The 26,246-nt window shown below is 41.5% G+C and overlaps 1 protein-coding gene across 1 annotated transcript in view; it reads right to left on the bottom strand.

Annotated features, from left to right (window-relative positions):
* The window catches only part of HMCN1 (hemicentin 1), a 563,772-nt gene that overhangs the window by 333,859 nt on the left and 203,667 nt on the right, over window positions 1–26,246 (bottom strand). Inside the window, exons 34-42 of the mRNA XM_088453882.1 lie at window positions 23,687–23,795; window positions 22,829–22,998; window positions 18,323–18,474; window positions 15,634–15,757; window positions 9,422–9,523; window positions 9,087–9,263; window positions 7,762–7,913; window positions 3,904–4,027; window positions 2,669–2,844 (exon numbers count right to left, since the gene is read on the bottom strand). Coding sequence (XP_088310008.1) covers window positions 2,669–2,844; window positions 3,904–4,027; window positions 7,762–7,913; window positions 9,087–9,263; window positions 9,422–9,523; window positions 15,634–15,757; window positions 18,323–18,474; window positions 22,829–22,998; window positions 23,687–23,795 — 1,286 coding nt within the window. The remainder of the gene's footprint in view (window positions 1–2,668; window positions 2,845–3,903; window positions 4,028–7,761; window positions 7,914–9,086; window positions 9,264–9,421; window positions 9,524–15,633; window positions 15,758–18,322; window positions 18,475–22,828; window positions 22,999–23,686; window positions 23,796–26,246) is intronic.

Raw genomic sequence — 26,246 nt, 5'->3', positions numbered from 1 at the left:
AGATCGGCTCCCCCCCATGTGAGAGGGAAAGAGCCGAATATACCATCCAGTTCACGGCAGAGCCACTGGTCAGTAACCACAGGGCGTATATCACGCCAATTAGTATTTCGTATAAAACGACATCCACCAGGGTGGCCGTTGTGGTAATCCCTGCAAGGGGAATGACAGACCGATGTGGTATCGGAGGTAATTCATGTACTGTGAAAAACCCCGGCAGGGAGCGATAGTCTGTGACACAGGGGTAAATTGCAAGAAATTGCGAGATACCCCGAGTTCAAAAGGGCAGTATGGTGAAGTAACTCCAAGCGAGTGACGACAATGGGGCCCGCCCGGCGATCCTCAAAGGAGAGGATCCTGAGAAACAACGCCCTTTAAGGGGGTCGTGCAAGGGGCCCGGCACCAGATGGTGCCGCATACGAAAACCTTTCTGAGTTAAAATCCTCCGCACTAATTCCTGCAGGCTATGACTTGCAGGATAGCAATAATGGGTGCAGTATCGTGTGCAATCTCCTGGTCAGATATATCTGACTATCTTGACGGAAATATTAAGCAGCGCCATACCGGTCCTGACTGACGCTAAGATTAGCTGCAGGAACCCATTATCAGCGTACGCAACTCACAGTTCCATCTAAAATATGGCAACGTGCAGCACGCAACAGTATGTGACAAACCTCACAGATATTAACAAATATATATATGTGAGGTCTCAGAACCACCCCAGGTACACCTGTATTAGGGCAGATAAAGAAAAGGGATAGATATACACTGACAGGTGAGAGAAAAAGCAGACAGTCAGCACTAGCATAAGTCACATACAATGCAGAAAAATATATATACATACATAAGCATGACATATAATATACTGCACAATGTCGCTACATTCAACTGCCCAGATTCAGTGTCTGGGAAGGCTATAGCGCTGTGTACACTCACCCAAAATGGCCAGGTACGCAGGGGGACTGGGCTCACTGACATCCTAAGAGTTCTGCAGCACCACAGAGAGAAAATGGCCGCTGGAGACCTCAGAAGAAGCGTGGCCCGCGGAGGAAGCAGCTCAGCGACGCCAGACTGTATTATTGAAAGGCGCGCTGAGCTGAGGGGAGGAGCCGCTAGACAGGGAAGGCTTCCTCCCCTGGCTAGCAATTAACCCCCCGGGATGCCGGCTCCCGCTGCCGCTATAATCCCTGGTGGGCTGTGGACACGCGGGGTATGCCTCCATGGAGGGGGAGCCCGCCGCCACCGCTAGCGCCTCCGGTCTGTCCCCAGAGACCGGAGGCATAAGGCTGCATGTACACGCGGGTCACCGCAAGCGGTGACCACGCGACTTACCTGTCCCCGTCGATCCGGCAGCAGCCCAGGGATTCCTCCAGAGCCCGGCTAGTACAGACTCTGGGGTCCCGCTGCGATCCCCAGATCTGTACTGGCGTCGCAGCGCCGGCGGGGTGTAGGAGCGGCAGCTCAGACGTCCATTGGACAGTCTGATGCTGCCGCTCTGAAGAGTAGTAAAAAAAAAAATAATAAAATAAAACTCTTTTAAGCTTAGGGGCTGCTAAGCAGCCCCCCTGCAGTAACGGTGACCCGACTCCGGCCGGGCACCAACTTAAACTGAGGTGCCTCTGGCTGGGGGGCGGGGTTATAGGGAGAGTGGACCCAAGTGCATCCTGGGAGCTAAAAGCTTTAACTGCGTGGTGCCCGGATTTGGTTCCCAACCTATACCCCAAGGTCAACCCTGTGGACCCCCTATGGACCCTGAAGTAGAAATAGTCCAAAATTCCTCCAGACAGTTGTACAGGTCTGAGCCCCAAATACAGTGAATGTTTGGTTGATGTTATTGCTGCCAAACAAGGATCAACTAGTTATTAAATCCAAGGGTTCACATACTTTCCACACCCTGCAATATAAATGTTTACAAAGTGCAATCAATAAAGACATCAAAAAATTGTGTGTTATTGGTTTAAGAAGACTGTGTTTGTCTATCCTCTATCAGATCATATCTTATGAAAAGTTTATGCAGAAATCCAGGTAATTCCAAATAATGTAATGGTAAGTATATGAAAGTATATGAATGCAATACTTCTGAAGTTCACTACTTGGTTCATGTAAATGTGTAGTGGAAATTGAAATTTGGTGCAAAAACACCTAAACCCGGCATTGGTGGTTGTACAACAGAGGTGGTGTACAGTAGAGTAACAATCTGAAGATGGTAACAATGATGGTGTATTGCGGTTAGAAGATATATTTTATACTTCAGTTTTGAGACTTGTTCTCCATGGTTTTGATGTTGCACTACTATTATAGATGGTGGCAAATTAGAAATTATACAATAGTACTAAGTATTGCCATTTTATGACAAAACAATATACAGTACAGTAGTCAGAATTGGCTTATTTATTGTGAGTTTCAGTGTGAGTTCCATACATACTTTAGGTGTGATCTATGATGGCAAATGTAGATGATAAAGAAAAATATAATCTCTGTTAAAATGAATTTCAGAAGTACTGTATAAAGAGGGTAGAGAAATCCATTACTAGATGCTATTATGTATTACTCAGAAGCATTATTGTCCATGACACAGATAGTACGAGTATTTACACAAACTGAATGAAACCATTTCTTCCCTCATGTGATCATAACCTGAAATAAACATGTCTGTAAGGCAGCAACTTACCCGCAGCATACTTCCATTGTCTGAAATCATGAGACCTGATCTGTTTACCAGTAGAGTCCAGTCTTTGAACCAGGTCAGCGCAGCAGGGGGTATTGCATTGCTTTCACACTTCAACACCAGTGTTTCACCTAGTAAGACTGATACATTTTGTTCCACTCCCACGATGTTTGGTGGCACTGCAATCAACAAAAGGATGTGTTACATACTATGGTTACAAGGCTTTTAAAGCAATGATGGAAATTATGAGAGGAAAGGCTGATTGTAAACAAATATGCAAAAGCTGTGACAATTCCTATAGTAGTACCAGCTGGCCCTATAATGATGCCATCTGCAGCCATCTTTGGCAACAAAATTCAGTGGCGGCAACATTTAAGTCAATTCAATATTTATTGTAAATATCTAAATCAGCTAAATTAGTATTGTTACATGTGAGCAGATGGTAGTCATTACTTTACTCCATCAACTGTGTCTAACAACTTCTTCTGAAATGAGCAGCTGTCATATATTGCTCTTACTTACTATATGCTGGGCATACACTGCCAGACAATATGCCTGTCTGACTGATAGACATTTTTATCCAGCAGCCTGACACCCAGCAGATATCATAGGAATACACTGTGCACATCCAAAGGGAAGGACACATTTCCACGTTCCTTTCTTGTGTAGGAACAGGGGAAATGTCTGTTGGTCGGTCGCTGCTGGGCATACACTGCCCGATGAGGCCGACATTTAACTTACAACATACCGTATCGGATGGACATGCTGGATGATCAGGCATGCCCGACCAATAAATATTTTAGTATCTGTAAGCTGCACACACAGTACAATCATTGGGGCTATCGGCCATACTGAGGCGGATCTACCTGATAATTGTATAGCGTATGCCCAGCATTAGAATCACCATCAAACTGGCATTAGAACCCAGGATGGAAAAACCATATATAGTTTGCCCTGTTATGTTTGCTCTGTACAGTGCTGCATACACTATCTGGTGACAAATAAAAAAGGATAATAATAATAATAATAATAATAATAATAATAATAATATTGTTGTGGACAAACACATAAGTAACAGCTGCTAAACTGTTCAGGTATAGTTATATAAAATAAACTTCCTTCTTGATTCCATGTATTGAATCCATAATTTCTCAGTTCTGTGATTCCTCCTCTTTGTACTATACTGCAGGTGTAATATACCAGCACGTCAATTGAGGATTAACACAAATACAACTCACCATACACAGATACATCAAAATCCTTTTGCTGTTCTCCAGCAGCATTGACTGCCACACATGTATATTTTCCTGAATCGCCAACCTGGGCATGAGTTAATGACAGAACTCTGCCACCTGAAAGAATCTATGTCACAGACATAAAACAAGGGAAATATTAACATTGATTATATTGACAAAACTAAATTTAACATAAACAGGTTATTTACAGAAATACTTAGAATGATGTAGAACAATTGTTCTCCAACTGGACACCTTCAGAAAACTTTAAACCTATTGTTTAGAACCATGGAGACCAGATGTAATCAGTTTAAGTGACCCTATCACAAAGATTCACAGAGCACAGTGCCAATAAAGTTATTGAATGTTTAAAACATGTCTGTATTTTGACTCATCATCTTGCTGTATAATAAAGCAATGCATTGTCAGATGATTTGTTGGCAGCTTGGCATTGATGAATGCTATAATAGGGCGCTGCTATCAAGATCATGCCAATTATTATTAGATACCTTTCAATATCATTTTCATACAAACAATCCCCACTCCAACATAGAAGTTACAGAATTATAATGTTGGACCATGACTGCATACTAAAATTATATCCCTTATCTTTTAGATGCTGCATAAATTTGGGAGTGTTCAATAACAAAATAATGAAACCTAGGGGTCAATCCAATTAGGAGTGAATTGCGAGTAGCAAGGTTGTTTCATAAAACTTGCAGACTTTACATTGAAGCGCGCTCCCGAGAATTCTCCAATCCAATAAAAAATTGCTATTCACACTAATCGCAGCGGAGGGGTGCGAATTGACTTGTAAATGAGCTTTGAGAGAAGTGCATGAAATAGTGGGGAGACCATCCTGGCAGGGCTGTTTCTAGGGCCGGACGACCCGTGCAATCGCACGGGGTGCTCCGGCCTCAATGCAAAATAAGCCAGGTCCGACTCCTGCATCAGCGCTGACGCTGTGACAGTCTGTCGCCCTCCTCAACCAGTCGGGCGGCTACAGTAACTTTGCGCGCACGGTGCGCATCCAATAGCCGCCTTCCCTCCTCTCCTCCTGGGTGTCACATGACAGGAAGGGGATCGGCGCACACAGCCGCACTGAAGAAGAGTCTGTCCGGACGCCGGCTAAGAGTGACCTCCACTCTGACTGTCCTGCTGTTGGCTGCCCTCAACTCCTCACTCTCTTTCTGGTCTCACTGACTGAGTGGTTGGCGGCGGCGGCGCCCGCACTCCGGGCTGTGTGGCGTTAACTGGGCATGGGATGGAAGCACGGCAAGCGCACAGTCAGCAGCTTCACCACACCAGGTTCCAACGTCCAGTCCCAGGTAACTGAACAGCACCTTTGTGGGGGGGAGGGGAGGGGAGTGTGTGAAGCATGTAAATGTTGCTGTGAGGTGTGCGGGGTGCAGGCTGCCTGCAGCAGCATGTTGGGGCCTGGGGGGGGGGTGCGCAGCATGTGCTATGTCAGGGAGGTGTGCAGTGCAGCATGTGTAATATCAATGGGGGGTGCAGCATGTGCAATGTCAGTTGGGGGGGTGCAGCATGATGTGTAATATCAATGGAGGGGTGCAGCATGATGTGTAATATCAATGGAGGGGGGTGCAGCATGTTATTACAGTCAGGGTGTGTGTACAGTATGCTGTGTCAGGGGGGTATGGAGCATGCTACGCCATGGGTGTGTGTAGCATGCTATGCCAATGTTGTGTGGACATCTGAAGCCACGGGGGTGTGGAGCATAGTGTGCCACAAAACAGAAATTTTAGTGAAAATATTACAACGGGGGGGGGGCGCATTTTGAATGCTCGCACTGGGAGCCAGATTGGCTAGAAACTGCCCTGCATCCTGGACCCCTCAAAATGGATAATTTTGTGAGCTGGACCCTATAGAAGGCTTTTTTGTGGCAATTAGGAAGGTACTGTAGGGTTTTAAATGGTGTCAAACGGCTGATTTTTTTTTAACATTTTAAATAATGCAAGAAAATTATATAAAAAAACTTTTTCATTTTATCTCAAATAAATTAAACGAGAAATGCAAAAAAATTAGGAGAAAAGGAGATTTTTGGGGTACTTTGAGGGCACCTTGAAAAATTGCAAAAAATTATAAAAAAAACAATAATTTTTCAATTAAAAACATTGTTATTAAATTTGGGGGTGCCTAAACTAATGAAAAAGTTGATTTTGGGGTAATTTGAGGACAATTTTTTTTACCCCCCAAAATTAACATGTAGTTATTGAACTAATTAAGGGCTTGATTCAGAGCCGAACGCTCTGACCAGAGAGCTCGCTCTGAATCAGTGCCCTCCTCCATGAAAATGGAGCGGCCTCCTGGCCGCTCGCATAGCTGTGGGTGACCACCCACAGCATATGCGAGCGTCCATGATAATGGTCGCGATGGTCTTGACCATCGCGACCATCGGGCTTTCAATGGAGACCCTGCGGTAGGGTCTCGCTGCCGCAAGCCCTGGAGTGATTTTGGCTCTATCAGAGCCAAAATCACTCCCACTGACATCACTAGTGATGTCAGTGGGGCCGGCTTCAGACGGTAGGCGTTCCCATGGGAATGCCTCCGTCTGGCAGGCACGCCCCCGGCACGCCCACCAAAGGGGGCGTGCTGTCAATCAACATCGACAGCACGCCCCCTTTGGTGCGAGACCCGGAGCAATGGAGAGCCCGTCGCTCGCCGGGACTCACGCATGCGCACGATGGAGCTCCCTCCATCGTGCGCATGCGCAGTGGGGGAGCATCGCCCCGCTTGCGAGCATCCTGCGCTCGCGAGCGGGTCTGAATGATCCCCTAAGCTAATTGGAAACTTCCAATTGCCTAATTAGTCATTAGGTGGGTGGCCAAGGGGTTCAGCACAGTGTCCCCATAACCTTAAAATAAAGATTTTTCTTTTCATTTCTCACCCTCAGGTAGGTGCGAATGGAAGGATGTGAATTCAGTCTGACTGATTCAGTGTGAGTTGCTAATTGGATTGCAAAATGAATTCGCTATGCAAATTCCAAGAGAAAATAGCACCACGCAATTTGCACCTAATTGGATTGACCCCAGACACTGATTTGTACTGTCCTAACTGACCTCGTTGAATCACATATTTTAACTATAGAAACATAGAAAGGAAAGTTTGGTATTATTCATTTGCATCAATGTTTTTAAAATATTTCTCTTCCTGACCATTGATAAATAGTAATCACAAAAGATAGGTACTGTAGCAGTGATTGTGATTCACTAAAGGACTAATTTATAGCGATGTGACCATGTAAGTGAAAGCCCATCTGGCTGCAGTTAATAAAATTCTATTGTTAACAAAAAAAGACCACTTTTGTATATCTGTTATATTTCTAAAATATATATTAATAAAAGTCTAATTATTACTATTATTATTTTAATTATAATGTATTATTATTATTATTCATAATATTATTCTTAGTATTCTTCTTCTTATTATCATTATTTTTTTTTCTTATTAAATTTCTATATATCATCCCTGGCTGTGTGTGATAAGTGCCACCTACTTTTCATGTCAGATCTCCATTTGCAGCCAAAAGGGGATGTAACTGGGGGGCAACGGTCCGTTCGCACTTTGTATAAACCTGCTGTCTGCGTGTAGGCAAAATTTCAACCTATTCAAAGGTGAGTAATACAGACAGACCCAGGAAAAAGCTTGTGGAATTCCATGCTGATAATGGTGATGGCTGGTCTCAAAAGCTGATGAAGGGGGACGGTACAGTCATGTAGATATAGACTATGGTGCTAGGAATACAGACTGAATTCCACAACTATTTTTAGTACGCATTGCGGCAGCTTTTCATGCAGCTCTGAATCAGGCCCACGTTTTCATTATTATTTGGTATAATACCTGAATTCCACCACGGAAACTGGAGACTGGGCTACCATTTTTTAACCATGTTAAACTGGGTGTTGGGAACCCTGTGGCTTCACATTCCAGTCTTACAGGATTGTTGATGATTACAGTAACAGGATCATTTGTACCAAAAATAAACGGAGGAACTGTAAGAAAGTTTATGAAATACAAATAAATAAACTGGACGGCAATTAATTATGGCAATCAGGTAATGGTACGTTTTGGCCAATCCTTCTGAACATAGTGGCTTTGCTTATCTGGACGGCAATTAATTATGGCAATCAGGTAATGGTACGTTTTGGCCAATCCTTCTGAACATAGTGGCTTTGCTTATCCCTACTGTCCCACTCACTTAAAAAAAACAACAGTACTAAATGTAATGTAGCTGCAACACTAACAAAAGTGCAATGACCTTAAGATCTGCTCTAATTAAATGTATCCTGCCATCATTTTCTATTTCTAATATACTGTATAACATTTTTACACTTTGAGTATTCTAAATAAAGGAGATAAACAAAACTAAGCCTGATAGAAAAACTAATTGGGTCAGCATAAAACAGTATACTTAGAACAACAATCAAAACTCTTGGGACAATATTATTGTTGACCAGTGTTATTAACAACTGATTGTATGTTCCCAGACCTATATGCCCTGGAGAATAGGATCTGTGCAATGCCTAAGTTTAGTAAAGCATAGTTGTAAAATTGTATATAAGCACTGGGATATCAGCTACTACACATTAACACGTGTTGTCACACACAAATGTTTTCAGAAAAGGTAAAACAAAAAAGAATAAAAGGATCTTTAAGATACTTCTTAATCTGTAGTCCACAGGTCTACTGCCTTGGAACTTGGAAGGTTGGAAGGTAGAGATCATATAGAGAATGTTTTTGCCTTCTCCAGAAAACAAAGACTAACCAGGGATCTACACACTGTCTTAGTTTTGCATTATTATGGAAATTAGGATCTAATAAAAGAGTTGTACTGACCAAGTAAGTAAGCCAGATACACTCACGGACACATTATATAATACATTTTGACATAATATATCAGAGGTTCCCAAACACATCCTCAAGGTTCCCCAACAGTTCAGGTTTTTGAGATATCCATGGCTGAGCACATGTAGTTAAATCAAATTGACTGAGGTACTAATTAAGTCACCTGTGCTCAACCATGGATATCTCTAAAACCTGGACTGTTGGGGAGCCTTGAGGACCGAGTTAGGGAACCTCTGTATTATATATTGAAATTCATATAATAATAAAAATATTACCAATGGTGCCATAGATGTGTACCAATTAATTTGAAATGTACTTACCTTGTACCTGCAGAACATAAGTAAGTTCAGCTGAGCCTGCAATGCTACTTGCTATGCATTTATAAACACCAGCATGGAATATCTGAGCACTTGTTATCTGATATACTCTTCCATGATTTGACAAGATGACTCCACCAGCTGCTATGATAGGGTGGTTATCCTTTGACCACGTAACAACTATAATAAAAAACAAGAAATATAGGGCAAAACTAATGCCACTTTGAAACGTGTTTATTTTTATTGGATGTTAGCATTGATATAAGTATAGAATCAAATGATATTAATATGTATGACCCTTCATTACCCAATTTCAAATGTGTTTAGCCTATACTTACCAGGATGAGGGTTGCCTGATGCTTTACACTGAAGTGTCACAGGGTGATTGGCAAGTACAGTTTCATAGAGGACCTCACCAGAATTCTCTATTGTCGGAGGCTCTGTCAATGTAAATTTGAAAATGAATTAGGCCAGTAGCCCAAACCTACAATACGTATGAGAGGAGCATAGTAATAAAGATCATTTGATAATATGAATGTACATTACATATCTAGTTTGGGTACAATTGAATGACAATCACATTTAATTACTGTACTTATGCAGTATGAACATTTAAAAGTATAATAAACTGTGATATAATTCCCTCTCTCAGAACGCTATACTTAAATCTTAATCCCAAGTAAGAGAATGTGTTTCTAATTGATAATACCAGGTTTGCAAGGAATTATTTATTTTTGGTAGATTGTTTCATTTATTAATGATTTTCTACAATTGCATTACTTCCCCAAGCACAAACTAATATGAGCTTTCAGGCACTGGCTCTTGCTTTCAAAGTTCAAACGCCAGTTTTATTGCAAACACAAATGCTCTGATATGTGGTTATTTTACTTGGATATATATGTCACTCCACTGAAATTGATGTGTGTAACTTGTATTAAACGCACTGAATGGAGATTGCAGCGTTCAGAATAGAGATGCGCGCTGATCCCCGTTTTTTGGATCCGGATTCATCTTCGTATTTTAGTTTTGGCTTTGAAAAACCACCCTCACGTGTTTAAAAAAAAAAACCAGCTAAAATTATGTCATTTTGACTTGTTAGCGTGCAATCCAAAACTTTACTTTGTTTTTCAAATCTGAGTTCCGAACCGCCGGAAGATCCGAACTGGGACTCTGTTTGTCTCCGTAACCCCAAAGTGATTCCGAACTCAGACTTAGGAGCTCATTCAGACCCTCTCGCTAGATGCGAACGCTCGCTTGATGCGTATGCAAATCCAGCACATGCCCAGCATGGCAGGCGATCGCACGGCAAGGCATTAGAACGCCCACTATGTCTTGGCGTGCGATCACTTAGTGTATGCAGATGCCCACCAGCCATTCAAAAGACGCCCACTTGCGCATGTCATCTCCTGGAAGTGTTTGAAACCATTGGTACATCGAGCACCATTGGATGCGATCACAGCGCTTGAGGTTGACTATACCTTGCCGCAAGCACTGCGATCACTACAGTGTGTATTTCAACCAGGTGACGTGTACAATGACGTTGCCTGTTAATTATGCACACCTCTGTAACGGCGTTGGGACACTCAGGCACGCCTGCGTTCGCACGTCCACTTTCCCATTTCTAGTGGCTAGCCCCTGTTACCACCCACAAATGTCCTCTCCTGTCACTCATTATGCCGGGCTGTCTATGCTGGGCGAGTGTATGCTTCCCGATCTCTCGCTGCGGTTCGCGCACACGCGTTGCGATGTGTACGCATGCGCAGAAAGCGAAAATCGGTCAGCTATGAGCGAACATATCCTAGCGAGAGGGTCTGAATCAGCTCCTTAGTTCAACACAGAACCCCTAAATTCGGTTGTTGTCGGTTCTCTGGCAACACTCCAAAACACATATAACATTGCATATGAGTATGGAGTCACTGGAAACTATGTATGTTATGGAGATAGTGGAGTACATTGTCGTAATAATATAAACCAAGCTTGACACAGAAACCTGCCAATGTTTGTAGAAGATGCAGGAGGGAGCTGCACCCAAAGATCCTGAGTCCCAGGAAGATTTATATGGCTCCCTGTAACTGTGCAAAGCTTTGCTACATGTGTTTTTTGCCATTTTCAACCCTTTTCATGTGATTATAGCATTAGTACAATGCACAGATTTGTCACCAGTGCAGTGGGAATGAAGCCTAAAGCTGAGTTTACTATAATGCAGTAACAAACTTTCTACAACTGAAGGTGATCATATACATCTACTACATATAAAATAATTATGTGGATAAGTGAGGAAGGCGCTCCTAGGGGTAAAAAGATTTTTTTTTATTTTTTCTTTAGCAGCCTAGAGCCACTCAGAACCTCTTCACCTGAGGTATAGAACTACAAAACAACACTGGATGAATGGTTCATTGGCCCTTGATCTCCCGAAATAGGAACTGCCAGTGGCAGTGACTGAGGATTGGAACCATCAGATATAAGCTTTGGGGCCCATAACATCTTTCCCCTTGTCCATCCTTCCGGAGTTCCTAGGTCCGGCAGATCAAGGGGCCCCATACTTTCTCTGATGGTAGGAATCCTATTGATTATTGTTTACTTGACAAGCACTGACACTTTATTCACAAAGTGCATCTACAACTAGCATCTTCTGCAAAGGGAAGTGTTTTTACATCTATATGTGAATGTGTCCTCTTATTCACAATATTGCTGCTTAGGAAAGTGTCTTATACTCTTATGTGATTGTATCCTCTTGTTTACATGCACATTGGGAGGTCTTTTATATGGTTACACCATTGTATAGTATATAATCATTTAAGGATTTTATCATTATCTTCGATTGGAATACGTGTTCTCAAGTTTGCTATATATTTTTATGAATTATTTATATCTGTGAAATAAAGTTGAATAATTTTTTGATCTACCTAGAGTTTATATTTTAGCATCTGTTACATACCCCACCCACTTTAAAAAGCACAGTAAGCAACTAGTTTCTCACTTCTATAAAAATTTACAACAGGATAGTTTTCCCCTTTCGTAGAGCCAGTTTGGCCATCTTGGCAATGCACCAGCTTCATATGGAAATACTTTACTATTTCTTATTTGGAAGGAAGGTGTGGGTCCTGCACTCTGGGATGTTCACACTGGAATAGGGAGCTGCTCTAAAAATGGAGGTGTCCATCCTCCTTATACAGGTTCTGGTTAGTGTGATTTTGATTAAAGTGCTACAACTAATTGAATTTGTGTGCTGTTGTGTGTGTGTGTTGGATGTTATGTAGGTGTCTGTGAGTTAATGATGACAGTCTTGTTTGGTTCATATATTGTTTAGTTTATGTATGAGACACAATGCTCTAGCTATAAACAGGGGCTATTAGAATGGTGTGATGAAGATTGGTTAGGGTGGACAAAGAGGGAGACCTATGTCAGAGTGCCTTGGACTAGGTATGTACGGGAGGTACTCCCTAAAAGAATCACCTACACCCTAACAAATCTTTATCACACCAACAACACACAAATACAATTGGCTGTAGCACTTTAATCAAACCCCCATTTACTATTTCTTAGTTTACACATGTGAGCTTATATTGTTTTAATCTTTTGTTAAAGTTAGAGGGGTATATTTACTAAGTGCGGGTTTTTAGAAGTGGAGTTGTTGCCCATAGCAACCAATCAGATATCTACTATTGTCTTCTATAAGGTGCTAGATAAATGATAAGCAGAATCTGATTGGTTGCTATGGGCAACAACTCCACTTCTAAAAATCTGCACTTTAGTAAATATACCCCAGAGAGTCCATTTCATAGAATTGCAAAGTGAATTGGGCAGCCTGGGGGTTTGATGATGTTATTCATTTTGAATTGCATCATCATGGCTTTACCCACCCCTGTAAAATGAGGTAAATTTGTGATTTGAACAACAGTGGGTGGAGCAGCGATGACGCAATCACAGCTGTACGTCCCCTTACCCCCGACGCGCGTTGGCCCCCTTCCAGGACTCTCCTGCAAGGGGCTTGCTAAAAGTCGGCAATTATGGATCCAGGGAAGAACATTAAAAATAGGGGACAAATTCTGTTTGATTCTTTTCCCAACTACTCTTATGTAATATATACCTCAGACTATGATCAGCTAGTACTCTCAAGTATGCAAACATTTATTTTAAATCTCTGTACTAGATATTATATTGTGAAAGTCTTTGATATATTCACTGTGATTACGTGGACTTACAAATATAATTCATGAGTTACATATTGGGGCTGATTCTCATATTGGGGCTCATCCTCAGTGTAAACATGGATGTATCTCGCAGAGATCTGCAGACCGCGCATACGCTGTAGAAAGAAATTGCCAATGGCGCATGTACCCGATCATGCATACGCAGGTGCACAGAAATTGCAAGTGCAGACAGATTGTTCCATCCATGAATGGACCACTCTTTATGTGAAAAGAGGTTTCTTGGTGGCAACTGTACTGTGATTGCATGGAACTGCTCCATCTTGTGGGAGTATTGGCAGACTTCCATGCTCATTTGGAGTGTGCGGATTCAGACAGGAATCCGGTTTCACATTGTCAGGATGCGGTCTGGGATCGGCCGCTACTCACCTCTGCGCTGGCGTCCTTGGGCTTAGGGGTCCAGATGCTGGGAGTGGAGGTGAGTGGTGACTGAGTATTCTCCCTGGGGTCCGCTAGGGCTTCTGTGTGTGCGTCCTGGTTTCCGGGGTGCCGGGCATGGGCGCAGCCGTGTTGGTTCATATCACCTGACTAGTCTCTCCCAATGTAGTCCTGTGGTCACTCAGCTGATCCTCTGATCCAATGATCAGCTACCCAGGGGTATTTAAGTCTGACTCCAGGAACAGGTAACTGCTGTTCAACTTCACTGTTCCAGTGAGTGACTTGTGGTTCTCACCAGTGTTACTCTGTGTTTTTCCTTCAGTGTTGCTTCAGCCCACTTACAGTTCTCAAGAATTCCTGCATTAGCTTCCATCCTAATTCTCAGTCTGAGACTTTAGTTCTCTCTCTGAAGTCCAGTGTTTTGTGTTGTTTTTCCTGTGTGTCTTGTAGTGTGCTGCTAGCCCTCCTGCAGCTTCCCTGTGTTACTGAGGTGTCAGCTTTCCTGCTAATTTCTGGTTAGCTGTCAGCTGGATCTATAGCAATCCCAAGTACATGCCTATGTCCACTTCTCTCTGTGTCTCTCTGTGCTAATCAGCACCCAAACTAGGATTTCTACATTCTCAAGTCCATCTCCAGTGTTTAAGTATTTAGTTCATCTCCAATATTCAAGTTTTCAGTTCATCTCCAGTGGTCAAGTATTCGTTTATATACAAATTAATTTAATATAGTTCTGGTCTTTCTGCCACTCCCAGGTACTTGTGCAGAGGGTCGTGACCTGCCCACTTGGTGCAGCGAAACCCAAATCCCGACTGGAGGGGTCACTGGTGAAGACCACCAAGTGGGTTAGACTCCACGCCTCTGGGCAGGTCTACCCAAACCTGGGCTTGGCCACAATAGGGAGACCTAGCTGTCACTCACCTAGTTGTTTCCTAGTCACCCTAACCCCCTGGCTCACTGTCCTCCACAGAGGAACACTTGCACCGGATCGAGACACACATGGATCTTTTGCATCAATCATGGGGTGGTGCAAATCCAGGCCAGCTTTCTGCATGCAGACGCATGGACACTTGACATACACAGGTGGATTCTCTCATTAGCATAAGGTAGTAATTAGGCTGTCGCTGCTGTACTAAAAAGTGGCAGCAGATACATCTGACTGAGAATCAGACCCATTGCTGGATTAGTCTCTTCTTAAACATACTGCCTCTGTTACATGCTGTGCAGGGTATAAATTAGGTATGTAGTAGTAAGTCAAGATATTTTAAATCAGATAGCACCAGATCCTTTCCAGGTGTCCAGAAGGAGTCCAATTCTTGCCCAAGTCTTCAGTAGGAGGCCCAATCCAGTGTGGGGATCCAGACAAATTTATTAGTAAATGTTATAGTTGTGTGAAGGGAGTCTGATTTGTTCTAGGTACCTTCATTTTTTTGCTTCTTCTACATTGTGGTCTAGAGGGGAGCCATGGAATTTACTATGACTGCCCACCAGGTCTCCAGAACTGGTCTATATATACCCCATAGCACATAAAGACATGAGGACCAATACAGTGCCCAGTCTGAGCTAGAGGTCTAGCCTTAAGCTGTGTAACACAGGCTGAAGTACTCTGCTCAGCTTCTCATCTTTTCCTCATTTATCTGGCCATTATTATTGTTGGGTTTCGCCCTTCATCTTCAAAATTATTGATCTTGTTGATTTTATGCTAGCATTTTAGCAATTGCTTAATAAATTGAATATGTTTTGAATTACTTTCACTTTATTACTTTCTGTGCCCCTATTGGTGGTTGCTATGATCACCATTATACTTTCCTGTATGGCAATTGTCCATAAACAGGCACTGGGAAGAAATATTTTTCTTTACTTGATGGTATTGTTAGACAGGAAGTCTAGGCAACGCTATCTATTTTTCAAAAACAAATAGTCTAGCATGTTTATATTTCCAATAAATTTAGGCATTAATTTACCATAAACATTTAACCAAATGTTTTGCTCAGCTTCTCCGGCTGCATTTGTTGCCACGCAGGTGTATTTCCCGGCATCTGCTAACAGAGTATTTCTGAACTGCAAAATGCGACCAAATGATTCCTCCTATAATGTAAACATAAAGAAAATATACATTACCAGATGTATTCCTCCTTTATATATCATCAGGCTGTGAGGTTATGCTATTGGAAGTCCATATGTTATATTAATTAGGATTATAGAAAATACAGTTCAATGTAACAAAATGTAAATTATAGTTTAAAACATAAATGATAGCTTTTTATGTTAGATCAGGGTTGTGCTACCATTATCTGACCTAGGCAGTTACTAAGGTTACCAATAGCTAAGGGGTGTCTAATAACTGAATGAGTGGACATACAAAGTGACAGTCGCAGACATAAAGAAGCAGCCAGCAGATTTTTACATGTGGCTGCTGCTCTTCCATGTCAGTGGTGTGACTATAATGTTACAGCCAAGCACCACACTCCCAGTATGAGGAGCTGAAGATGGTGCACCCATCCCCTGCCTACCAAGGTAAGAAACAGTGGAGATGGGGGAGCAGCACCCAAGGGGAAGAGGGGCTGCTTACGTGCGTATGGGGGAAGCACCACCTATGGCGGCCCCAGTGCTTGCAGCTGTCTTGGAATTAGCACACTTATCTCAGCAAGAATTTCACAGCACAAACTGTCCACCAACAACGCTGTTTAATTTGAAATAACGCTGTAATAATTTATGTATACTAAATAAGATATTTGTCAAAGGAGTTTTGTTTTAAATGAAGAACATTGCAAGAGTTTTGTGCCATTTAACTGCACATCTTGTGCACGATTGTGGCTATAATATGTACACATGTAACTCATTATTATACATTCACTGATAGGCTTACATAGGGGTGGACATAGTTGTTTGTTTTGTGAATGGAACAGTAGTAAGATTTGCAACTACAAACAATGCATACTCCTACGTCCATATATAGTTTTTTGCGTATCCTTACACCTGAAGAGGGGAATCGCGCAGGGGGAAGGGCAGCCAAGCGTATGCATAATTAGGTGACTAGATACATTGCCAGTTTAGAAGGCATATTAATAGGAGTATTTAATGCAACTGCTGGAGGACTAATGCAATGATGTCCAGTGGTCATGATGACATCTAAGCTGCTGTCTGAATGGCTGATTGATTATTAACCCTTCCAGTTTATACTACAAAATTCATTAACGTCGCAGCTATATTACATTAAACCGCAGCTGTCTATTCCCATTACTTCAAAATTCAACATTTCCATGTGGATTATTGCAAGAAAGAAGTTTCCCATTTGAGGAAAACAACAGATATTTGTATTTAATTCAATTCAATTAAAATGTATTTTTATTTGTTTTTATTAGCATTTGTATGCAATTACATTTTTTTTATTCTCTTAATATATGACAACAAGAATGATTGCACAAAAGGGCTAGAAGATGCATAAGAATACAATAAGAAAAACAAAATCCTCCCAAAAATCATATAATACCATAGTAATACATTACCAGAACACTACAGAGCATATACAATATATGGAAATTTAGTGGAAATTTTATAGTTTTATAAACACAAGATTAGGAAGCATGGGTAAGGAAGGAGGGCGAGGGATAAGGGAAAGGGGGAAAAGAAATGTGTGGGAGGAGACGCTAGGTGAGAGATTACAAAACACCTCACAGTGGGTGAATAGGGTTGCAATGAAGGAAGGGGATAGACAAAGATCACCAGGGATTCCTGCAGTCCCAGAAAAGTAGGGCTATAGAAAGCAATGGTGGAGTATTGGATTAAGAGGAGCCTGGGGGAGAGGTGTTATTAATTAAATCCAGCTTCCTCAGATTTTATGGCAAGTAACTTTCTTAGATGTTCATTGTTGATTAATAACAATTTATCAATTTAAATGACAAGAAACTTCTCTCTTGTTTATATGATGTATTACTGCATTATATTGTGTACAAAATAAATAGGGTAATGCTAAGGATTTACTACTAACACTGTAATTCCACATCTCTACACTATAGTGGGGTAAAGGAAAATGCATACACACATACACACTTACTGGTGCAAATGCTACTGTTATTGATCTGCATCTGACTGAACAATAAACTTATGTAGGTAAATATTTTTACATACATCTGACTGTGATTTTATTAATGCTGCTACAAAGACCTTCCCTTGTGTACATCTGTGCATCTGAATGTGCAAGGACTGAGATGCCCAATGTCAGCATCCATACATGCTGTACTAGTGATTGCTGGGTTCTTACACTCCACCATCGGTCGTACCATCAAAACTAGCACCAGTCATATAGCAGGTGCACTTTCCCTTTCCGAGTATGGCCACCTATCTGTGCCATCAAGCATCTGTGTATGCAACCACTTTCACCAATGTGCTATTATAACACGGCCATAACATAGACTATCTCTGTACGTGCGGTAAGGCACCTCCCTGTCACTACCCAGGAGTGTCCAATTCATTTTCAATACACTTCCAGCGTGCACCTGAAATTACAACTACGACTCTGTGACTGTGCTGTAAACAACTGAAACAAAGCAATGTTAGACCCTTTAATTCATGTGATCCTGGATGCTGATAATCTGCATGATATTTACTGTTCTGCATAACTTAATGACAAGTAAAAATACTTATACTCACTCTGAGATTTCCTTTAACAACATTAAATGGTAGTCCATCTTTTAGCCAAGTAATGTGGGGACCAGGAATTCCACTAGCAATACATTGTATAGTTACTGTTTTGTGTATCAACACGGATACCGGTGATTGTTCAGGTTTAATAGAAGGACGAACTACAATACAAACCACATTTTTATTAAAAGCTTTCATACATTTTTTACCTTAAAAGTTATTTTTTAACATTTGAAAAAATTTAATTTTGTGTGTACAGTGATAGAATGAAATATGAGCTAATGAACAAATTATTAATAAACGTCGACAACAATAGACAAACAAGAAGAAATTAAATATGTTTTTGAGAACCATACAATAAGGAGAAATCACTTTATGACTAAAGGTAATTATTATTTAAACTAAAATACTTTACATTGAATATGATAGAGTACATACACTGTATGAACATCATGATAATTGGCAGCACAGATGGTGTAGTGGTTAGCATTACTACATCACAGCACTGAGGGTTCGATTCCCACCACGGCCCTAAATGTGTGGAGTTTGTATATTCTCCCTGTACTTGCATGGGTTTCCTATGGGTAGTCCGGTTTCCTCCCACACTACAAAAATGTACTGGTAGGTTAATTGGCTCTCAACAAAAATGAACCCAATTGTGTAAGTATGTGAGCAAGTGATAGGGAATATAGATTGTAAGCTCTACTGGGGCAGGGACTGATGTGATTGGACAAATACTATGGACCTGATTCAGACCCACTCGCGAGCGGCTGTCCGCTCGCAAGTGGGTCGATGTTATGGACTGAGCATGCGCACGACGGAGGGAGCTCCGTCGTGCGCATGCGCCAGACGCGACGAGCGAAGGAAAGTCCTTCGCGCGTTGTGTCCGATCAAAGGGGGCGTGCTGTCAATGTTGATTGACAGCACGCCCCCTTTGGTAGGCGTTCCGGGGGCGTGCCTCCCTGACGGGGGCGTTCCCACGGGAACGCCTCCCGTCAAAAGCCGGCCCACTGACATCACTAGTGATGTCAGTGGGAGTGATTTTGGCTCTGATAGAGCCAAAATCACTCCGGAGCTTGCGGTTGAAAACCTCAACCGCAGGCTCCGGCTCGCAATTTCGATGGTCGCGATGGTCACGACCATCGCGGCCATCAAAATGCACGCTCGTATAGCCTGTGGGTGGTGACCCACAGCTATATGAGCGTCCAGGAGGACGCTCCATTTTCATGGAGCCCGGCCCTCATTCAGAGCGTGCGCTCTGCTCAGAGCGTACGGCTCTGAATGAGGGCCTATATTCTCTGTAAAGTGCTGCAGAATATGTGTGTGCTATATAAATAACTGGTAATAAATAAATAATGATACATTCAAGAATAAAGATTACTGTATCAGGGGCAAATGCAGGATTTTTAGGGGGGGTTCCATTATATATATAAATATATATATATATATATATACACACGCACACATATATATATATATATATATATATATATACAGTGTGGTCCATAAATATTGGGACATTGACAGAATTTTCAGATTTTGGCCTCTATTCACCACCAGAATGGTTTTGAAATGAAACAAACAAGATGTGCTTTAACTGCAGACTTTCAGATTTAATTTGAGGGTAATTACATCCAAATCGGGTGAACAGTGTAGGAATTACAACAGTTTCAATATGTGCCTCCCACTTTTTAAGGGGCCAAAAGTAATGGGACTATCAACTCAAAAGCTATTTCATGGACAGGTGTGGGCTATTCCCTCATTATTTCATTATCAATTAAGCAGGTAAAAGGTCTGGAGTCGATTCTAGGTGTGACATGTGCATTTGGAATCAGTTGCTGTCAACTCTCATGATGAGATCCAAAGAGCTGTCAGTATCAGTGAAGCAAGCCATCATTAGGCTGAAAAATCAAAACAAACCCATCAGAGAGATAGCAAAAACATTAGGTGTGGCCAAATCAACTGTTTGGAACATTCTTAAAAAGAAAGAACGCACCGGAGAGCTCAGCAACACCAAAAGACCTGGAAGACCACGGAAAACAACTGTGGTGGATGACAAAAGAATTATTTCCCTTGTGAAGAAAAACCCCTTCACAACAGTTGGCCAAATCAAGAACACTCTCCAGGAGGTAGATGTATATGTGTCAAAGTCAACAATCAAGAGAAGACTTCACAAGAGTGAATATAGAGGGTTCACCACAAGATGTAAACCATTGGTGAGCCACAAAAACAGGAAGACCAGATTAGAGTTTGCCAAACAACATCTAAAAAAGCCATTACAGTTCTGGAACAACATCCTATTGACAGATGAGACAAAGATCAACTTGTACCAGAGTGCTGGGAAGAGAAGAGAAGGAAAGGAACTGCTCATGATCTTAAACATACCACCTCATGAAGCATGGTGGTGGTAGTGTCATGGCGTGGGCATGTATGGCTGCCAATGGAACTGGTTCCCTTGTATTTATTGATGATGTGACTGCTGACAAAAGCAGCAGAATGAATTCTGAAGTGTTTCGGGCAAAATTATATGCTCATATTCAGTCAAATGCTTCAGAACTCATTGGACAGCGCTTCACAGTGCAGATGGACAATGACCCGAAGCATACTGCAAAAGCAACCAAAGAGTTTTTTAAGGCTAAAAAGTGGAATGTTATGCAATGGCCAAGTCAATCCCCTGACCTGAATCCGATTGAGCATGCATTTCACTTGATGAAGGCAAAACTGAAGGGAAAATGCCCCAAGAACAAGCAGGAACTGAAGACATTTGCAGTAGAGGCCTGGCAGAGCATCACCAGGGATGAAACCCAGTGTCTGGTGATGTCTATGCATTCCAGACTTCAGGCTGTAATTGTCTGCAAAGGATTTGCAACAAAGTATTAAAAAGTGAAAGTTAGATTTAGGATTATTTAGTTTGTCCCATTACTTTTGGCCCCTTAAAAAGTGGGAGGCACATATAGAAACCGTTGTAATTCCTACACCGTTCACCTGATTTGGATGTAATTACCCTCAAATTAAATCTGAAAGTCTGCAGTTAAATCACATCTTGTTTGTTTCATTTCAAAGACCTTGTGGTGGTGAATAGAGGACAAAATATGAAAATTCTGTCAGTGTCCCAATATTTATGGACCTGACTGTATGTATGTATGTGTGTGTGTGTGAGACACACGCAGCACGCACAGCATACATGCACACATAACATACACACACAACATACTTACAAACACACATGGCATACATACACATAGCAGACCTAACCTACACACACCCTAGTTGCCAGGCTGCTGCTTGGGTGGCTGTATTGATCCTCCCCTTTCCCTGGGACTCTTATGTCTCACACACAAACATCCCAAACACCCTTCCCCTCCAGGACTTCAATGTCACACATACAACACACATACCACCTATCCGGGCCAACACTAGTTACAAGAGTGAACTGACCTGACTCTTCAGGGTTTGAGCCTCTCAGTGACTTGCCGCTGCGCTGCGCCCAACAACTCCTCCATCCCTCATCAGCACTGTGGGAGTTCTCTGGAGAGACGTCATGACTCTCCTTAATGCCAGCCCAGTGCGCCAAGCGGGAGCAGGGGGAGGCAGAGCTCACAGAAGGGTTGTGGATACATCCCCTTCCGTAGATGTACCTACGGAAAGGGGATCTATAAAAAACCTTCACAGCAGTCAGGACAGCCGGGTGCGCCGCTGATATACATCACAGCGGGCACCCGGCAAATACACATTGCAGCAGCTGCCAAGCAGACCTCTCTCCAGAGAACTCCCACAGAGCATTTCCCCCTCTGTGTGGCCACCCTGGTTACAGCCCGAGACGGAGACAAGACTGTCTCCGTCAATGAAAAAAAAAATTTGGTTGGTCAGGGGGGGTTTCTGGGTACTCAGAAACCCCCCCTGCGTGCGCTAGTGTGCATTACCAATTGTATAGAATATGTAAACTACATAGGTGCCTAATAAGAGATATAATGCCGAATGTCTCTAGCAATGATAAGCTATTGTCTCAGAAACATTTTCAAGTTAGTGCAAATGTAACCACAGTATGGAAGAGGAAGACTCAAGTTGCATATATGTAAACATGAGCAATTAAACTATAACTATATGTATATCCATCACTAGCACTTTTGGAGTGCTATTACTAGGAGGTTATTTCTACACTAAATTAATGTTGCCAGATGGTTACATGCTAGGTGGCAATGACTATTTAGTGTCAGTACACTGTCATACAGGATATGTGAGAACAGTATACTTTGGAGTAAAGCCATTGTTTATTGAGGAGGATACTATTAATCACTGAGATCTGTTGGTTAATTATAGGAGGTGACTAGGAAGCCAAATTCCAGGCTATTAATTACTTAGTTTGATATAATGTCTCATAAATAAAGGTTTTCTGGAATGACAGAGGGTCCGGGGTGCAGTAATGTGGTGCCCAAAAAAAGTCATAATTTGTGTAGCACTGTAATAGGGATCCACTGTAGCAAACGGAAGGCAGGAGGAAAAGTTATTATTTACCATGAACACTAATGTTAAACAGTTTTCTGCTGGTCCCAGCTTCATTATTAACAATGCACTCGTACACTCCACTATCTGATGAGTCTGAGCTTGGAATGAGGAGTTTTTGACCATTTGACTGTATATGTAAATCACTGGTGACCTCTAGGGGAATTCCATTTTTCAACCATCTACAAGAGAAAACACATTGTACTATGAACAGATAACTTTCATTTCTACATCCTCAAACATAGAACATAAATAACCAATCTGTGTATCTTGAAAATATAATGTATTGTAAACCTTTGTGACCAGATCAAATTAAGTGTATATATATATATATATATATATAAATATATACATGTGTGTATATATATATATTCCTCGTATATATGTGTGTGTATTTTGGATATCGGAATATTACGTATTTTGGAATATATGCATACCATAGTGAGATATCTTTGGAATGGGACCAAAATCTAAACACAGAATGCATTTATGCAGTATATACACCTTATACACACAGCCTGCAGGTACTTTTATACAGTATTTTAAATCATTTTGTGACTCAAACAAAGTTTGTGTACATACATGAAATTCATTTATGTTTCATATACACCTTATACACACAGCCTGAAGGTAATTTTATACTTTAATTTTGATAATGTTGTGCCTTAAACAAAGTTCGTGTACATTTAACCATCAAAAAGCAAAAGGTGTCACTATCTCTGTCATACTAAAAAATTCTGTATTTCGGAATATTACATATTTTGGAATATTTGGATATGGGAGACTCAACCTATATATATATATATATATATATATATATATATATATATGTGATACAGTAAACCTTGAACACTTATATACATGTCTTACTTTATAGTTGGGAGAGGTGTTCCTTTAACATAACATTCCAATTCCAGGGGAGTACTGGCAATAACAATGTAATCTCCGGGATCATCTGTGTCTTCGATAGTTGGTGGTACTAAAGTGAATTCCATAAAACATTAATGTAACCACTATAATATAATCAAAACATTATCATAAAGTGTTTACTTTTAGTCTATTCAAGTAGAACACAGATGATAAATCCCTGATATATGCTTCACCTTCATGTCATGAACTTAACATCTTCAGTTTTCTTGTACTTGAAGGATGATATTTATGTTGTATTTATGCAATACACATTGTATGTTACCCTATATATTGTATGTGACTCAAAATATTACAGTATATGTGACCCTACAGCTACAGATGACTCCCTTAATGAGCAAATGGTACTTTCAGTCTAGCAGTAAGATGCATTCTTGTAGCCACAGACAACTAATCGTTTACAGTCATTGTTTGTGGATAAAAATGATTTCCCTTCTGATCTCCTTCTATATTCTCACATTGCTTGTGCCATTGTTTCCTTAAAACATGCTTTGATTATTGGTATACATAAATGGTGGATTTGTGTATACACAGATAGATGGGAATAGGGACAGAAGCAGACACATGGGAGAAATTCAATTAAACACGGTAATTTACAGCAGGTTAATTGATGCCCTGGGGCTAATAAATTAGCCCAGAAGTCAGCCCACAGCACTGCACTTAACGCAGATTAATGCGATAACTAAACTGTTATCGGGTGCAAACAGTGGGTTAACACATAAGTCCAGGAACTTTTCTCCCATTTTATGTGTTAATGCCGATAACAGATCATTTATTGGGTGAGAAAAAAGGGTTGTAATTGAATATCCCCGAGGCTACCACCCTATTTTCACCCCTATAAATTATTGGGGAGATAAAGTGGAGGGAGATGAAGTACTACCCACTTATAACTGTCATTTTTCTAGCACAGACTGTACACACCTGGATGACAAAGCAGCCCAACAACGTGGGGATGTGATGTAACGATATATTGCATCGCGTACACACTGCACGATCCTCTGTATGGCATGTGATATATTGTATTGTGTTACCCGTCTAATGTTACTATACCACTTAGGCCCTATTCAATTTGGAGCGAAAAGCCGGAATTGGCGAAAAAGTTTCGGCGATGACGGAATTTCTCCTGGCGGAAAAGTATCGCTAGGTGGAAAGTCAATGCAATGTAATAGGTGAAAAATTTTCGCCTATGAATAGCAGGCGGAAAAAAGTGCAGAATTGGGGTTTTGGGGTGCAACATTGCGGGAACCCCTGTGCAGCCTTCAGACAGTCCCCCAAAGGTAAACTGCTTCAAATATTTTAAAAAAAACACTTAAGAACACCCAAAAAAATCACTTTCAAATAATGTTGGGGGACAAAGTTAAAAACTAGTGAACTAGACTCTAGGGGGGCCCCAAGTATGCCCCATGTGTTTTTTTCATTGCAGGTGCTTGCGGCAGGTGGATTTTTCACCTTTTTTAAACTTAACTCTAGGAACTTTATAATACGCTGGCCCCCATTTTCAAGTACCCCAAATTTGCTGGGTTAAGTTATTTTATGCAAAAAAAACTCCTGAATACTATTCTTCACCACTTGTACAAAAATGGTATTTAGCAGCTATTGAGCCCGTTAAAAAACACCAAATACCTTCAGCAAGCCAAATCGGGGGTAATCATAGCTAATCCCCATGTCAGAGCATCTTTTGGGGGGTGTCAGACTGATTTCCCCAAATCTGACAGGACTTTCTGCTAGTTTCATTTTCGCCTGGTCCCGTTTTCGCGTACTTTCAAATTGAATACGGGGATACGTGGGCACGCGCGTGATACTTTTCCGCATGCAAAACAGGTGAAGTAGACAAAAAGTCCAGGAGGCGGAAAAGTATCGCGGGTCCGCTCAAATTTAATACGGCTCTTAGTCCCATCTGGAGTGCAGCACTTCCGCCGATGGGAAGATGCGACCACCCAATTCGTCGTATGATGAATTGGGTGGTTATCAGTGTGCACATTAGACGATGGTCATCGTGATCCATCATGTACGATATGTCGGACAATTTGTCATATATTGTGTATCCAGCTTAGAAGCTGATTTATTGGTACTTTATCTCTCTCCACTTTCTTTCTCTCCAAGATTTGATAAATCTTCCTCACAGTTCCTTATTCTCTAGTACTAGTTCAGGAGTGATGTATATTACACCAAGAGATCCAGCAACTATACCCATGGCATATGAAGTCGTTAATAAATAACAGCTTTGTTCCCATTATGTGTTCCCATTTCTACATTCAAAGTAAAATGTAAGCTACAAAAGGTAATGTATTTTATGAAAAGAAAGAACTAATGTATCAAGGTCTCTATCTAGTAGGGTCTTGCTCATCTTATTTATAACCAGTAAAACAGAGCCGTATCTAGTGCTCCCAGCACCCGGTGCAGGCCACGCTCCCTCCATGTGACGTCATTCAGGGGGGCCGGGCCGCGATCGCCGGTGATTACAGCAATGCACAGAGCATCCTCAGGATGCTCTGAGGGGTTG

The sequence above is a fragment of the Taudactylus pleione genome, unplaced genomic scaffold (assembly GCF_031769625.1).
Source record: "Taudactylus pleione unplaced genomic scaffold, aTauple2 ptg000602l, whole genome shotgun sequence".
In the NCBI taxonomy this organism is placed as follows: domain Eukaryota; kingdom Metazoa; phylum Chordata; class Amphibia; order Anura; family Myobatrachidae; genus Taudactylus; species Taudactylus pleione.
Note: the sequence above shows the minus strand (reverse complement) of the source record. Positions and strands in the feature narration are given on the sequence as shown.